This window comes from Salarias fasciatus, chromosome 12, assembly GCF_902148845.1.
Source record: "Salarias fasciatus chromosome 12, fSalaFa1.1, whole genome shotgun sequence".
NCBI lineage: Eukaryota > Metazoa > Chordata > Actinopteri > Blenniiformes > Blenniidae > Salarias > Salarias fasciatus.
This window is the reverse complement of record NC_043756.1, coordinates 19,190,111-19,206,707: the sequence shown is the minus strand read 5'-3', so window position 1 is coordinate 19,206,707 and position 16,597 is coordinate 19,190,111. Positions and strand designations below refer to the sequence as shown.

At 41.2% G+C, this 16,597-nt stretch overlaps 2 protein-coding genes across 2 annotated transcripts in view; both read right to left on the bottom strand.

The window, feature by feature from the left end:
- Positions 1-52: 52 nt before the first annotated feature.
- On the bottom strand, positions 53-15,440 carry lifra (LIF receptor subunit alpha a). Its single transcript, XM_030105470.1, has 18 exons — positions 15,297-15,440; positions 8,765-8,974; positions 8,406-8,542; positions 8,084-8,237; positions 7,684-7,962; positions 7,467-7,593; positions 6,651-6,772; positions 6,399-6,541; positions 6,096-6,249; positions 5,847-5,911; positions 5,214-5,445; positions 4,861-5,040; positions 4,572-4,673; positions 4,275-4,421; positions 4,026-4,163; positions 3,741-3,834; positions 3,527-3,593; positions 53-3,384 (listed from the first exon to the last, which is right to left on the bottom strand). The coding sequence occupies exons 2-18, from the start codon at positions 8,868-8,870 to the stop codon at positions 2,704-2,706; spliced, it is 2,928 nt and encodes a 975-aa protein (XP_029961330.1). The 5' UTR covers positions 8,871-8,974; positions 15,297-15,440; the 3' UTR covers positions 53-2,703.
- Positions 5,895-16,597, bottom strand: part of LOC115398624 (fatty acid-binding protein, liver-type) — a 34,725-nt gene continuing 24,022 nt past the window's right edge. The window contains exon 6 of the mRNA XM_030105483.1: positions 5,895-5,905. The gene's annotated coding sequence lies outside the window, so the exon portion shown is untranslated. The remainder of the gene's footprint in view (positions 5,906-16,597) is intronic.

The window sequence follows — 16,597 nt, the reverse complement described above, 5'->3', positions numbered from 1 at the left end:
GTGTAAACTGTCGTTTGGAAATACGTGGATAATTTAACGAGACTGACAAGTATTCAGACAAATACCTTTTATTGCCTTTAAACAAGTAGCATATCACTTTGTGTTGTTAGTGTTAACATTTATTATTCAGTTGGAGGCAGGTCACTTCAATAAGTCAATCAAGAGCAAAACCATCTGCAAAATACTGTGAATTTTAAAGGCGGAGGACTTTTTTTAGATGTACAATTCTTCAGTCTTGTCATCATGCGCAGCATTAGTCAGTGTTAGTGTCTTAAAGCCACATAGTAACAAAAACATACTTTAAGGGTTTACAAGCCATCTATATTCATAATTTATATAACATGCATTGATTTTGACAAAACCGTCAGACAGGGAGATGGTTGTTTACCTTTCTGGATAAACCAAACTTAAATTTTTAACAGAGTAAACTGGCTATGATTGAAACTGTAGGTGGACAAACACATAAAGCAATGAAATGAAGAAACCTGCATGTCAACATTTTCCATATCGCACTGTTTCTTTCCTTAATTTTGTTTCTGGCCAAGCGTCGCTGCTGTGTAATCATCACTATTGCAAAGCAGGCTAAACTAAGACAGTAATATCACAATTCTAATCAGTTTACATAGTTATTAATGTGTCTGAAAACAACTATACATTTTAGTAGGACTTTTTTTCCCTCTGGCAAAAAAAAAAAAAAATTAGTTAACATTTTAGTATGACACAAACATTCCAATATATCCTAAATTAAAACAACATAAGGTTTCATAATGCAAATCATAAAGAAAAATGAGATAAAGGACAATTATGTACAGTTAATTGCATAAAAAAGGTAAAAAGGTGCAGTTCTGTTGATCATTCAACACAAATCATCTACCACAAATTCTTTGAAGCCCTGCTTTGTTAAGAAGGGATATTTCAAATGAAAACAATCTCTGCAGTCATGTTTCAATACTGATTTCACACAATGGAAATTAGTTGGTTCAATCGTCACACAGTTAAGAGTATTTTTTCTTTCAGATCAGCTTTGCAGGCCAAAAAGGGAAAACACTTTTTTTTTTCTCAGTAGTTACAGAGGACCGACTGCCTGTCTGTTATGAGTTCATTTGTGAAAACATATATCATAGTTAAATCTAAGTCATCATTCTTGTCACAGTAGTTTTACTTAAAGCTTGTTGGCTGGAGGCACTGACGAACTGACATACCAAAGGCTAACACACAGGCAAACCGGAGCCTGGCTCTGCAAATACACTGAACTCAAAATAAAACATCCCGTTTACCGGATTAGTAGGTCAAAGCAAACACTTTGCATACCCAGACTTTTGGGAAGCCGAGCCGATGGTGCAACCTCACACAGACACACACACATACACACAGTATCCAAGCGATCAGATTAAAAATTACCGATACTTAAATCGAAATGACTTTCTAGAAATCATTTACAATATATGCTTTCTCTTTGGTCCCTCTGCCCCCTCTGAAAAACCCTAATAGATGATAAAAAAAAATACAATAGAAATTTAGTGACATTAAAAAAAATAATGTGTATATAATGGGATTTCTTTAAAACAAAAAAAAACAAAACACATTTCTCACATCCACAAAAACACACAGAAAGATGAGCAGCAAGAATAATGCAGTCTAACAACCGACTTTCTCGGTTCATTACGCTGAGTGCCAGTGGAGAATGAAGTCCAGTACAACACATCTGATCACCACTGAGCTGCATTACTGAAAGATAAACTAATTTTTGGAAATAAGGCAGTGTGTGAAAAGTGACACGTCGCAAATTATTGGAAGCATTACAAACCCATCCATGCCATTTCGAGTACAATTTCTAATATTAATCATCAATTAGATGAAACATAGCATTAAAACAAACACTGGCCTGACTGTAAAATGTATTTAAAAAAATAAAAGGCTAAACAAAAATAAACTCTACAGGCTATTGGAGACAAAACTGAATACATTTAATAGTAACATGACAGTGTCTGTCATTAAATTACATTAGTTACAATCTAGCTTTTATCAGTGTATATCCAGTGGGTGTATTTCCCACATAATTCCAGACCATAAAAGAAAGCACCGCTCCTTTTTCTGTGAAATCAGATTATTTTCCATTGTTGCATCTTTCTGACGGTAAACCGTGAAACACAGTTCCTGTCTGCAATCATAGAAGCTACATTGGTACGGATGGGAGAAGACCATACTGTTCCTTCTTTAACAGCCAAAAGTGTCCTTTCAGTGGCTCAACGGCTGTTTCAAAAAGTAACAAAGGATACAAGGCGACCCCAATGACGGACCAACAGAAGACAGAGACATTCTTTTGTGGTGTTCTTTTTAAGTGTGGTGTCCCGTGGTGCAGTGTTGTTCACATCACAAAGCTAACAGAATCTCAGGATATGCCGTTTTGAAAGAGCATCGGATAAAAGGCAGTGAGGGGATCCGCCAGTTTTCAAGGGACCACATCAGGAAATGTGTAGTGGATATATAAATATACAGAATTTCACTTCTGATAGTTGCATGGCAGAAAAAATATCTACCTCTGGACCTTAAAAAGTATTATTGACCTGTCATCAAAAGGCAAGAGTAACGCTGTAGAGCTACGTCAAAGTGGACATTAATTCCATATGGATTAAGACCATAGTCATAGCATTGATTTGGAAGATTTAATGAGAACCCCGTCTGGTTTGGCTGTTTGAGCGATTATGGTTTAGTAGATGACAGCAGGTTGGTGAACCAGGTAGTCGCTGATGACTGTCGTTTCTCCTCATCATGCTCTTCTCCTTCAGGGAGGAGGAACTGAGTGGAGGCCACCGAGGTGGGGGATCCCAGAGAGGGTGCCAGGCTGCCCCGCTCCTCTGCCTCCCCAGGGGAGTCCAAATGCCAGGAGATCTGAGGTTTATAGCCTCCACTAATGGCGGCCTGGGGTTCGAGTAAAGGCTCCGGCGAAGCCAGACCTACTTCATTACAGGCTGCACTTTGCTGCATTTGAGGCCAGTAGCCTCTCCCTCCGGAGCGGATGGGGTGATCATCCTGGACTTGGTGGCCCTCACAGGAGCCCTGCTGATCCAGCTGGAAGACCAGGGACGACCCTGAGGTCTGGATTCCCGTGTATGTCACATCTGTCTGTGCCGAGTCCAAAGAAGACGCGGAAGACGTCGAGTCAGGAAACCGCGGCCTGATGGGCCGCTCATCTACGACCTGGTTGTAGTATCGCAACGACGTTGGCTCGTCCGTGTCTACGGGCTCATCGCCCATGTCCTGACCGTCGTGATCCTCATCCTCTTCGGGAATGGCAACAAGCGCTTCTTTACTCGAGTCCCAGTCAGGCTTTTCCACGATGTGGACCATGTTGTGAGGTGACGGCTTTACATCCAACGTTCCCTGGAAGAGCCACACAAATATGAACGCCATTCACTCACTTAAAATGACGCAGTGAACTGTTTAACGGTAGATAAAACAAGAAATAAACACACAGTGCGGCTTTTGTCAAGACAGTTCACAATAGATGGGAGTAATGCCGTACCTGTGTCCTGGACCAATCACCAGGCAGCTTGGGCTCAGGTATGTCTGGATAGAACGCCTTTTTGACCCTAAATAAAGAAATATGTGCGTGTATTATACAATAATTACAATCACTTAAACAAACTCAACGGTCTGCTAGACTTTCATATTCTTTTCCAACAAATATCTCTGCAATGCAGTTTAACTCACTGGAAATAAGAGAATATGACTCTTACCATTTCCTTTTCTTGTAGCAAATGAAGGTGACACCAACCAGCAACAAGAAAACAATTCCCAAGGAACCTAACATTTCCAGGATTAGCCAATCAGCTGTCAGAACAGAACAAACACGTATTAACAATGCGACATTGGCAAAAATATATCGTATAATCTGATATATATTATGTGTAAACTTATTTTTCGAAGAAATTTTAAATATAGATTCATAAGTTGCTTTAAATAGAGGGAACACGTATAGCGGGCTTTAATTCTGTTTCTCTACAGTAGTAATGTTCACATACTGTATGGCGCCAGCGTGACAGAAACAGTGGCGCCCGTGTCCTCGCCTGCCGAAGTGTAGGCCTTCACAGTGAATTTATAGGTGCCCCGAGAGAGGCCCTTCACTGTGTAGTTCCTCGTCTCCAGGTCTGTCAGATTGGCTGTTCATACAACAAGATGGGAGAGAAGAAGCAAGAGCCACACATTAAAAAAAAATAAATAAAAAATGAGAGCAGTGAATGAGTTTAACGGGTTAGAAGCAACTCATTTACCGAGACTGGTAAGCTGAAAGCCATTACTGATGTAAACATTGTAGCCCAGGAGGAAGCCTCTTTGGTTCACCGTGGGAATCTCCCCCCAGGTGAGCACAATGTCAGATTGCTGCGATGTACCTGACAGCGGGACGGAGCTGAAGGGGACTGTGGAGGCCGGGAAGATTGAGGAAAGGCGATCGAGGCACAGAGAACAAAAACGCCCAGTCAGCAATTAAAATGCAGAGCGGATTTTTCTGAAGTCATCACTTTCTTTTGCAAAAGGGGCGAGCTTTCCAAATGCAGTGTTGTTCTTACCCAGCTCCTGGCTGTAGCCCTGCCAGCGCTGCAGCAGTTCGGGGAAATCTGAAGGGCAGCTGTACAGGGAAAAGCTGTACCTCTGACCTGCCTCGAAGTTGGCTAATAACAAAAACAATATGGCATCAGGAATGTGAAATCTGGCAGCGTATATTTACTTTGGAAGGAGTGTAAACTCTTGCAAGATCTTTAAATGAGTATCCACAAGAAATAATTACAGAAGGGAGAAAGATTGAGGTTTTAGCAAAGAATAAATGATAGGAATTGTATTCCTTCTGAAATGCCACACCTGACTCAACGGAGGCATTCGTGCTTCCAGCGGCAACTCTGATCCACTCCACAGGGCAGTCGTGGAAGCAGGCAGCATTATGCCATTCCACCACGAAGCTACATGAGGTGTTGCTCTGCCAGGATAGAGGGAAGCCTCTGTCTGTATAATCTGTCCTGGACACAGGAAGAGAATCTGCATCTGGAAAGAAAAACACAAACACACAGCAGTGTCACAGCTTTATATCTGCGTCTCTGAAATTGCTGCTTGGGAGTGTTTAAAAGTGAGCACAGCGCATCAAAACAGAAAAAAAAAACTGTCAGAAAATGAAAACCAATTCAGCCACTCGGAATTTTTTCACTATTTCCACAAACCTGTGAAATGCAGAGTTACACTGGCAGGTTGAGAGACTCCTTTGGCGTTCTTTGCGAGGACGGTGGCTATGACCTTGCCCCCGCCGGTGGAGGAAGTAATTTGTGTGAGGTTGACTGACACCGTGCGGGTCGTTGGTGGCAAGATTTCAGTGTGCTGTCGGTTTTCTTCAGGGCTCCACAGAGTCACTTCATAATTTGTGATTTGGCCGTGACTTTGTCTTGGTGTCAGAGGCTAAAAGCGATGGAGGAGAAGGAGAGGGAAAAAAAGCCCACAAAGATTATATTAAACAGGGTTTTTCACTTACAAAGATTCAAACTTTGAAGGAGAGTAAAGTAAAAAGAAAAGTTTGTACAGAATGTGCCATTATGACCTAAATTGTGATTAATCACAGCAGGTCCATTGTTAATTGTGATTAATAACATTATGAATTCCATGTTTAAAATTCTGTTTTTTCGACTTTCAAGGCAGTTTGAAACCCATAATGTAAAGCAATTCTTACCAGAATGTCTTAACTGAATCAAATGAACACAAAGAAAGAACTTCCTTTTTGACCTTCTGTATTTTCTTTCAGAAAAGTGTCATGTAGACCAACTTAACAACTTAAAAAAAAAAAAAAAAACACACACACACACCTTCCAAACCACCTGTGCTGTGTTGTCCCCGTTCATCCACATCCACACATCAAGGGCATCTGGAACTGAAAGGAGAGAAGCATGTCAATGAACAAAAAACAGGAATGGATGTTTGGTTTAAGTATAGGGCCGCATTTTCCAAACAATTTATCACAATTAAAAAAAAGGGTTGACAGGGGAAAAAAAAATCACTACTTGTTGGGAAGGCTTCAGACAGAAAGAGGAGTTGCCGCACAAGGCATGCTTTACCGTCAGCGTTGGTTCTGAAGGCAATTGGATCACTCCAAATTCCCCACTTCCAGAAATTCCTTTGGGAGCCACAGCGGACTCGAACAATGTGTTGCTCGTCAGGATACAGGCCCGGTATGATAACAGACCGCAGACCCACGCCCGAGTAGATGCGCTGCACACAAACACATCGATGAGCCACACAGAGAGAAAGGAACTCGCACTTCTTGATGATGAAAGGCAAATGAGTCAGTAGTAGGCAGACATGTGATGGAGGTTAGGCCATCTTATTAACGATGCAAACAAAAACTTTAACGCGCTCACCTTCGTTTTGTTCCCTTCGGTTGAGAGCTCGACCTGGCAGACAAGAGCGAGGGAGGAGTAACTTTGGTGCTTCCACTCCCACGCCACAGTGGCATTCCAGGCCTGCACCACAGAGCTCAGCTTGGACGGAGCTACGGGACACACTGAGGAGGACGGGAGAAACTGCATGAGCGAGCTGAACAGAAACTTTGATTTGTGATATGTTTTTCTTATTTTTCTTGTCACTGGGTGTGCAGTGGAGGAGACGCCCACCTCTGTGTGTGAGTTCAGCAGAGTCCGTCAGGCTGTGCTGACCGAGAGGGTTCACAGCCACCAGGGTCCAGTTACCCTCCCACTGGGGCAACTCGCATTCCTGTTTGTCTTGAGGACACGAACTGCAAACAACACCAGCAGTCAAAATCTAACTTCTGATTATCTGGGAGCACAACAATCGAAGGGATCGAACGCTATTAAAATAATTTACGACCACTTCAAATACTCAAACAGCAAAAGACACATCCTCAAATATGAATTCTGGTCAGCCTTCTGACCATTCCTGTAACGGATCTGGAAGACGGCCAAACCGCTATCAAATGGACACAGAGGCAAGTGGTTACTTAGACTAAGTGCTTCTTGGTGTTTTTCTCAACTCTCTCTCTCTGCTGGTTTATGTTTTCTGGAGAGAAAACACTTTTTAGAAAAAGGAAGATGGACTTATCATAAATAATTCAGCAATATCATCTCAGACACAGTAAGAGTGTCCAAAGACAGAGAAAGAGAGAAAAAAAACAACGTTACTGCCACTTCTGTTTCTGCTTGTTTCGAGATGACGACACTGCATGCTGTTCAAAAATGTACTGATGTACAGAGGGGGGGAGTGTAACATCTCTCCTCCTCGAGCAGACAAGCACTTCAAAAGTGGGATCAACAGTTCGTTGTGGGACCGTCTCGATGAGATACGATAGAAAAAAATATAACTACAATTAAACCATTTTTGAATTACAAATCAAATGTTCTGTGACTGTGTGAGTGGGTACAGTTATGCTTTGCAACAAGTCCATGACTGTGTGTGCAGTTGAAATTGTTTACCGTGAGTTTAACCAGTAGCGTGTTCTCCGTTTCCCAGTTAAGTGAGTGTCTCGGCCTTCCTTCCATTTGCAAACAGCTGAAGTCAGGTCATACGTCTCACACACCAGGTCACTTGGTAGAGGTGCATCTAGGGAAGACGCCAAAACAAGTAAAAACTTAGATGTAAACTTATAAGGGTTGACATTCACTCTCTTATTTTTCTACATGATCCTCTTACATCCGACGAACACGACGGTCCCGCTGTTCAGTGGCTCCAGCGGGCTCGTATAACAAGGTATGTTGGTTCCGCTCGGCCTGGATGGTCTCTGATTGAACGCCGTCGCTGCGTAAGTCCGTCTGCTCAGTCGCGTCACGTTCATCGGTGTGTTGTCGTAGTGCATGCTCTGAAAGGCTTTCCGCTCTGCTACGATGCAACAGAAAGTGGTGTTGGCCCCAACGGGGACTACTTTGTCGATGGGGTACATCCCATTGCTCTTCGTGCCGGGGATGTCCTTTCCTAAAAAGTTCGAATGACAAAATGAAAAAAAAAAAAAGGGGTCTTAATAACCGGGATGCACGGGGAGAATATAATTTCAATTACAATCAGCTTTAATAAACCGTCATTATAAATGTGAGACCTTCATGTATCTGAGTCTTGCTCCATTCACTTGTTGTCTGTTCATATCTGGAGCGAATCTGAACGGAAAGCGAGGTACACTCCAGCGGTTCGGCCGAGGTCCAGTTCCACTGGTGTCGACCGTTCACCTGATTCACTGTTGGAGACACGGTGTCCTAAAGACAACACAAACAGGAGAAAAAAAATGGCAACGGCAATAATAAAAAGTAATAAAAACCTTGTAGAACATCACAGCAGGAGAAAGGAGCTTTGCTGTCTTTGCACAAAAAAAAAAAAAAAATTCCACTCATTAGCCATGATCTGTCATGAAAAAATGCACTTACATAGAAGACAGTTTCGTTGAATTCAGTTCGAAGAATGATCAGGTCAAAGGTCGTGGCAGCGCCTCCATTCCAGGAAATAGACAGTTGCTGGGCTTTAGTGTTGCCTGACAAAGTCACCTGGTCGGGTACAGTAAGGACTACCACCCCCCAAAAAAAGACAGGATTTAGCTTTTGCAGCGAACTTTGATCAAATCAGCGAAACATTTAGCATGAAAAATTATCGCTAAATACACATATTGTTTTTAACTTTGTAAAGAACTTTGTGACATTTTAGCTTGTATGCAGATCAACAGATACATGAAGATCTATAAAGAATTCATATTGTATACAACTCTCTTTTAAAAAAGTCTCGTTTTTACCTATTTTTGCATGAGCCTGCATAGACAAGAGGCCCTGGAGAACCCATAGGATCCACACGAGGCTGCAGCTGGGCCTCGGCCCGGGAATGACGTTTACAGGAGACATGACGATTAACTTTCCAAGCCTTTCTGCAGGTTCTGAAACAATGATCCTCCTCACTACAGCAACAACCTGCTACACATCCTCAGAGGCAACACACAGAGGGGATCCTGGAAGAAACCGAGACAGAGAAAGAGACAAATGGTTGATGTAAGATTCATATGCTTAAGGATTTTGTAAACTGCAGACACATCAGAAAATAAGTTAACATATGTTAGGAGGAACGTTCACAGTGCTGGCCGTGAAGCTTTTAAAACTACTTTTATTCACCGAGTTTCCTGGCATTAGCCATGTATAGAGGGGAAAAAAAAGTGAATGTGTAGAAAACGTTTTTCAACCTCTGCAATGACTCCCTTAAGATTGGCGGTCAAAGTCAGGGAGCTCCCACAGCCAGAAAAACTAACGTTACATCAGTGCTTCACTATGCAAGCTCCGCTTCAGATTCAATGTGAAAGTAAGCACAAGTGTGTGTAAACAGGTCCGGTTTTATAAGGCTCACCACTGTTGCTATTCCAGTTCACCTGTCCCCTGCTTCTGTACTTTGTAAATGTGTGTACTTTATGAACAACTGACTGTTTCTTTTTCTTCTTCTCCAATCTTGTGGGATTGCAAATAGCAAGACAAAGAGGAGCCCCCACTCCCCGCTGGTACAGTAAAGCTGGGACACAAAGACAGCTGACAGCTGTGGAACTGACAGGATGAAGTCACACATGAAGCCTCAGTTCCAACAGCTGTAAATGGATCTGTGGTGAAAAAGGCGGCATGCCAATAGGTCCGTCTCACATTTCAGGACCTTCTTTTAAAGGGATACTTCAACATTTTGGCAAATTGGCCCATTTAGCGCAATTCCTTAGTCATTTCAAACAGCGTACTTACTTTTTTTTGTGAGGGCGAGCTATTGTTTATTCAGAGGTGAGTCGGGGAAGGTTTTTGGGACGGACGCAATGGAAGTGAATGGTATTTTTGCTTCCCCTCGTCAAACTCATCAAATACACAATCCAACAACCCCAAAACACTTTGGTGGACATGTTATAATCCGCACATTCACTACGCTGTGGAACACCAACAAATAATATTGTAGCGTTACGACACTGAAGCAAATACAGGGAACTACTTTTTCTTTTGAAATCACTACGCCCAGACGCCATATTTAGTAAGTAGTTTTGTCTTAGCAATCTTCGCATAAACAACTCAATCTCGTAATTTTGCATTAATATTTCACAGCGTAGTGAATGTGCAGATTATAACATGCCCACAAAAGTGTTTTGGGGTTGTTGGATTGTGTATTTGATGAGTTTGACGAGGGGAAGCAAAAATACCATTCACTTCCATTGAGTCCGTCCCGAAAACCTTCCCCGACTCACCTCTGAACAAACAACAGCTCGCCCTCACAAAAAAAGTAAGTACGCTGTTCGAAATGACTAAGGAATTGCGCTAAATGGGCCAATTTGCCAAAATGTTGAAGTATCCCTTTAACACTGCGATAGATATATATTCAAATATTCACATCAGTAATTGTGCAAAATATTATAACAGTGTGGGTAAAGCTGACCTGGAATCTGAAAATATTTTATAGTTGCAATAAAAAAGAAAGATATCAAAATGTGGAAAGCACAATTCAACACCATGCAATATTTGAATGTTTCTCTCTTAAAAACAGCAGACAGACACACCTCAGTGCACAAAATGAGATGTTGCAACTTGATGTGGACGGGCCTGCCAGTGTGTGTGGATAAATCTCAGGGTTTGTGTGTGGAAGTGCCACGGCAACGACGCAGAGCAGTTGGTCTGGTTTGGTTTCCCTCGAGACAAGCTCGGGCAGGACCGACGAAACAATGCTGTCAATATCCACCAAGCCCTTTACGGCAACAGCACGAGCCAGACAAACCCCGCAGAGACGCAAACACTTACGGTGAACCTGCTCCAGGCAACAAGTCTCAACCCAACCTGAAGCATCATAGTGAAACCCGCGTGGCTACCGACAACGCAGCCAGCTCCTACTTTCATCTTGAAAGTAGGAACAGACAGCATTAGTACATTATAACTGCTCTCAAAACCTGGAAAAGTTGAGCTAATTATTAACATGTCGACTATTATGTATAATTTATCTTGTTTTCACGAGGGTGAAACAGTCCAAACAGCAGTAGTCTGTAAATTCTAAAAATCTGCAATCCTTGTAGATGACATTTATCCAGGAAATGCAATACATCTATTAGCATGGGAGGAAAGGACGGTAAAAGGAGCAGAGCACAATCTAATCTAATACATTACTTATCATGCTTGCTGCCACTGAGTGTGAAGGAATCCAGAGACGACATCTTGATATTCACTTGTCAAGTACATTTCCTCTCTCCTTCCGCTGGATGATGTTATTCCAGCGGAATGAATTTCACATTTCAGATGTGCTTTGCCTCCTCCCCCCCCAAAGTGGTTTCACTTATGTTTTCACGGTTTTGTTATTCAAATGTGGGGCCTACAAGGATAGAACCAAGGGCACGGCGTCGTGGTTTGTTTTGCAATCAAGGCGACTGATTTTTCCTCTGTGTGTTCAAGGTAAAGTAACGACTGAAGGTCTGGAAGCCACAGAATCTTAAAAAAGTCACTTCTGCAGTTAAAATAAACAAATAAATACATAAGTGTAAACTGGTTAAGAAGATAATGTGAACATTTGAAATTGTTCACGGTCAGCTACTACTTTGAAAAATCTTCCTCCCTTAAAAAAAAAAACAAACAAAAAAAACATCACCTTTGGATGAAATTCAGACACATGGCTCAACGTAAATACAGCTGTGTGCAGTGGCAGTTTCACACACTTCACCAAAAATGCTTTCTGAGCCATGTGAGTTCAAACATGAAGAGATCCTTTTCCAAGCCATCCAGCTGTAATGTTTCACAACTTTTCACATATCCTTCACTCCTTCACGCCCCTTACGGACCAAAGAAAAGGAAAAAAAAAAGAAAAAAAAAGAAGAAGGGTAAAGCACTGATGGGAAGCAGGGAAAAAAAAAAAAGCTCTAGATTCTGGGAAATCTTATCAAGAAACTGATAGCTATAAATGCACACAACACACAGATCAATACCTCTTTCTGGTCTCTGGTCCCTGTCCCAGCAGCTGTAATGAATGCGGCCATAAGCTGGAAAAACCACAAGGATACTAATGTTACTTCTAAACCGAGCCCACCTGTGTGCCGGCTGCTGCTGCGCTATTTCAGGAAGGATAGGCTTCAGTTAAAACACAGCATTAACACTCAGGTTACCGCCTTTGTCCACACAAGACTTTTCCACTGTTTGAAGGCGCAGCCTCACAAAGCAACATTTAGGATTGAGCCATAGGGCTGGGCAACACGGCCCAAAATTCATGTCAGACTTGTTTCTTAAAATGTTGATATATGATATGCACTCGATGTGTTTCTTGGCTCAATGAAGTGTTACAACAAATACAATGTTGGATCAAAGGAAGTAATAAACTGCAATACAGGCACTTTTATTAACCAACAGTGTATCCAGAATGATTTTATCACCGGGGTGTATTGCACTATGGAGAATTCTGTAATACACTCCCACACAAAAAATCACTAACAGGATTTACTGTCATATAATGCACCAATTTCTCCACTTTCACACTTTCTGAAATGCCCATATGGTATTTAGAGAACCTACATCACCACAAGTTTGGGAACTGCAAAAGTCAAAGAATACACACAAACTGCAAGCAGGGCCTCTCATACCCCCGTGTCCAAAGGTTATTGAACTTGATTTTTAAACAAACTTATATATATATACATCTAAACAAACCTTTTGCTGTATTTACTCATCTGTGAGCCTGTTTCAAGATTTTAAGGGATGAAAGCAACTGCTAACCACACTGAAACCACTTCAAACAGGACAGAAATAAAAATGAAAGAGAGCCAAAGCCAAAATTACACTCCACTGCCACTGCTTAGAGAAAAAGAAACTTCTTGTGAAAGAAGCACCAAAATGGTTTCAGAACTGTCTAAACACTTTTAAATCGTCACCTTTTATAAGCTGTGACGATCGTATTAATATTCAAAAGCTTAATACTAAAATGATGGGGGATTATGGGGGGGATATGCGAGTCAAAACTAGACAGCTATAGAAGAACTGCATTTAAGAGGTTGTCTCAAAATGAAGCTGTTTTTCTGTTGATATAATTCAAGCACGTTTATGTTTGTCCCCTTTAGTACGCAAACTAAGACAGGTGACAATTAAAGTCACGTTCTGAAACAAGTTTCCGAATCCTTGAAAGTTTTCTTGCGATGCAACTCCAGGAAAAACTGGTGCGGCGGTTCTCGGCCCACGCTCTGCAACGCTGTCATTACCCCGTCATACAATGACCGCCAGGAACCACAGAAATAAGCACACAGCGTCTCCACTGAACTCCGTAAGTGTGGTGACATTTTGAAACACGAGCCGAAGTTGCAGCTAATTATGTCTGACCTTTGAATGCAACGAGAGGACCGGATGCTCGAGAGAGGAAAAAGTGGGGAAAAAAAAAATGAGGGAGCGTTAAAAAAATGGCTGTGTCCGTGTGAAAAGTCAGTGCTCTGACCTCACTAGAAAAAGGGACATTCAATCCTCTGTGTCGACAGCCATTGGCATTCAACCAAATAGCATTTCCTTCCTTTCTTCCTTCCTTCCCTCACTGTAATCCTTTATGAACACTAAATGCGTACGCTGGAAGCAACAGGAAACTAGGAAAAACTCACTTTATAAATATACAGTTTTATATATATACAGAAGTCTGTTTTTTTTTTTTAGTTTTAGCACACACACCCACAGTCACAAAGCACAAGGGTTAGTGTTATAACCCTTGATCTGAAATACACAGTTTAGGTCTTTCATTCCTGGCACAAACACCATCAAAGGGGTTAGTTACAAAGAAAACATTCCGACAGGGCGGCCACTGTCCTGCCAAGGTACAAGCAGTACTTTATATTTAGTTACAGCAACTAATGTTGTTTCTCAAATTGAATCACGCCATGAGGACAGGATTCAATGAGAAAATTCTTATAGCTTGCTCTTATTCAAGACAGCCGGTGATGCATTCCATAACATCATTTTGAATGAGATAAAGCACAAATGAGAAACATGGCATACTGTTATCATTTTATCACACTACAATGCATTCAAAAATTTGAAAAATGGGATGTCAGTGCAATGAGGTGAACGTGATATTTCACTGATTAACATTGTCTGAAAAAAACACATCATAGTTTTGCATTGATGCCAGACAGCCGGAGTGCAACTACAATGTCGCCTACTAAATAACAGTGACATTGCTCAAAAAGATCAAAGGAGTATTGTTAGAGCATGTTGTGTATCAAAAATGGTTTGTCATAAATACAGTGACGATTTGTAACATTTCTCTACTGTATCATTTTATGATTTCCCTTTTAGTGGTGGCCAACAGCAGCAAAAACTCTTCAATTATCTGAAAGGAAAACCATGTTCTTGAAGAATGACCTGCAGTTGCATACACCATAACACCGATAAGCATCTCTCTCCTTGGAAATGAATGAATATCATTTGTCATTATGTCAACACGTGGTTTCACGTTGTGCACTTTTGAATGTGAAAGTAACCTGTTATTCAGTGAGGAGTGTTATTTTGTAGCCAGCAGTTATAAATTCTGCATAAAAAACACAAACAGTTTTGTGATATTATTGAATGTGACACAAGAAGAGAACAAGCCTCTTTTTCTAAGCAAGGAGGCTATTTTTGATCATGAGTTCAGAGCTTGGATGTGATATAAATAACATAGTGACAGATCAAACTACTGATTAGATGTATCCAAGCTGAAAAAGACTGGCTACGAGGGGAAAGACATCAGAAAAGAAATAGCAGCTGATGTGACCTTCTTGATTTTTTTTTAACGTGACCTTCTTGAACGTGTGAGACAAACAACCGTCGTGACGTCATGACGCGCATCCCACCCTGGGGTCCCCAACACCCAAAGATACGATCAAACATGAGTAAAACAACACGTCTCCTTCAATCCTCTTCTAATTTCATGTGTGGCTGCTATTAACTGTTTATGATTGTGTTCTACTGAGAAAAACGTGTCTCAATGCAGCAGCTATAACCATCTGCATCATCACAAGACGAAGTGCATCATTAGCATTAGCATTAGCAGCATGAAGGGTAGCGTTACAGAGAAGTCGTGTAGAATTCACTACATAATAACGAACTGAAGGTGAAATGACTGCCTCATGTCACTAAAGGAAATAGGAATAGTGGGGGATGGCAGGTAGTCTAAATTCACAGATAAGCCGTCCTCTGTCACTAAGCACAAAAACAGATGAAGACAGGCCACTAGTGTTTGGGAAAAACAGTGCTGGCCCGAGTGGTGCCATCCACCAACTCCCTTCAGCGAAACTAGTTTCAAAAATACACACATGACACAACAATTACCTCTGTTTTGATGGTCAATCGTGCGCTGTGTTCCTACGACTGTGTATCCAAGTAAAATCGGATCCTTCAAAACGTCGTAAATATTTTAGCAGGTCGGTCTCCTCACGGTCGCGTAACCATCCTCCGCGCTTTCACCATTCCCAATGATCCCGAGTGGGCCGGGATTACTGGAACGCGGCGGACCAGGACTTTGATTGACGCCTGCATCGACCAATCAGCTTCGAGTGTCCCTTTTCCACAGAAGGAGAGGGCGTTGTCCTGCTGCGTTCAATCCACGCAGGAACATGCAGAGATAAACAGGACAAGACCGGCATGGTCACAACACCGAAGGTGGTCCAACATAATATCCCAGATTCAACCGGGAGGTTATTATGAGAGGAGACAGGGAGTGCAAATGAAACATTTTCAAACCCTAATTCCTCACTTTTAGATTAGACATTTTGACCATCAGAACTCCTGCAAAACATATGGTCATGACATAGTTGATGTGCAACGTAGAATGAAATAATGTTAATATTTAAATTAAATGCTTGATGATTAAATTAAATATGATGCACTTTATTGCGTTTTGCCAAAAAAGAGCTTTAAAACGGACACATTGTTGCCAACTCCTCACTGAGGAACGTTCTAGATGACCTTCATCTTCTATTTTGTATAGAGGCTCATTTGCATATCTCGGTCAAATTAGATGATGACGTCACTTAAAACGATACATTGTTGCAAACAATGTATCGGAAAGTTCTAAATGACATTTTCATACAGAAAGAAGGAACCAGGTGCAAAGTGAGTCACGTGAAGTGACAGAGCTACAGCCATAGAATCCTGATCATTCAAAGGCAGCTTTTAAATGGAAGTACAGATATGTCATACATCTATTGTGTTTTATTATTCTTTGGCAAATGTAGAAATGCTATCTGCAGTTACAAAACAAATTTGATTGGTGCCTTGTCTCATGTTATCACACAGTGACATTTTAATAATTTAGATTGATTTGAATCGATTGAAAGTCCTTTATTTGTTCCACAGGGGGAAAATGCAGTGTTCCAGCAGCACAGAGAAAAGAAATATAAATGGAATAGAAATGTTAAATGTGAAATTTACAAAGCCCAACCATACATAGAAAAATGTAATATAATTCAAATATAAATTTAAGCTAGATATAATTAAATAACAGATATAAATTTAATATAATTTACATATACATCTAAGACATACAATTAAATAAATAACAGATATACAGTAACAGATATAAATTGAATACAATTTAAATATACTTTTAAGACAGGCACATATGTACACTA

Excerpts from the sequence above, each read along its gene's own strand:
- lifra (XM_030105470.1), bottom strand. The coding sequence starts at position 8,870 with ATGTCTCCTGTAAACGTCATTCCCGGGCCGAGGCCCAGCTGCAGCCTC. Across the intron at positions 8,238-8,405 it reads TCAACGAAACTGTCTTCTAT|GACACCGTGTCTCCAACAGT; the intron begins GTAAGTGCATTT and ends TGTTGTCTTTAG. Across the intron at positions 3,594-3,740 it reads TGCTACAAGAAAAGGAAATG|GGTCAAAAAGGCGTTCTATC; the intron begins GTAAGAGTCATA and ends TTCTTTATTTAG.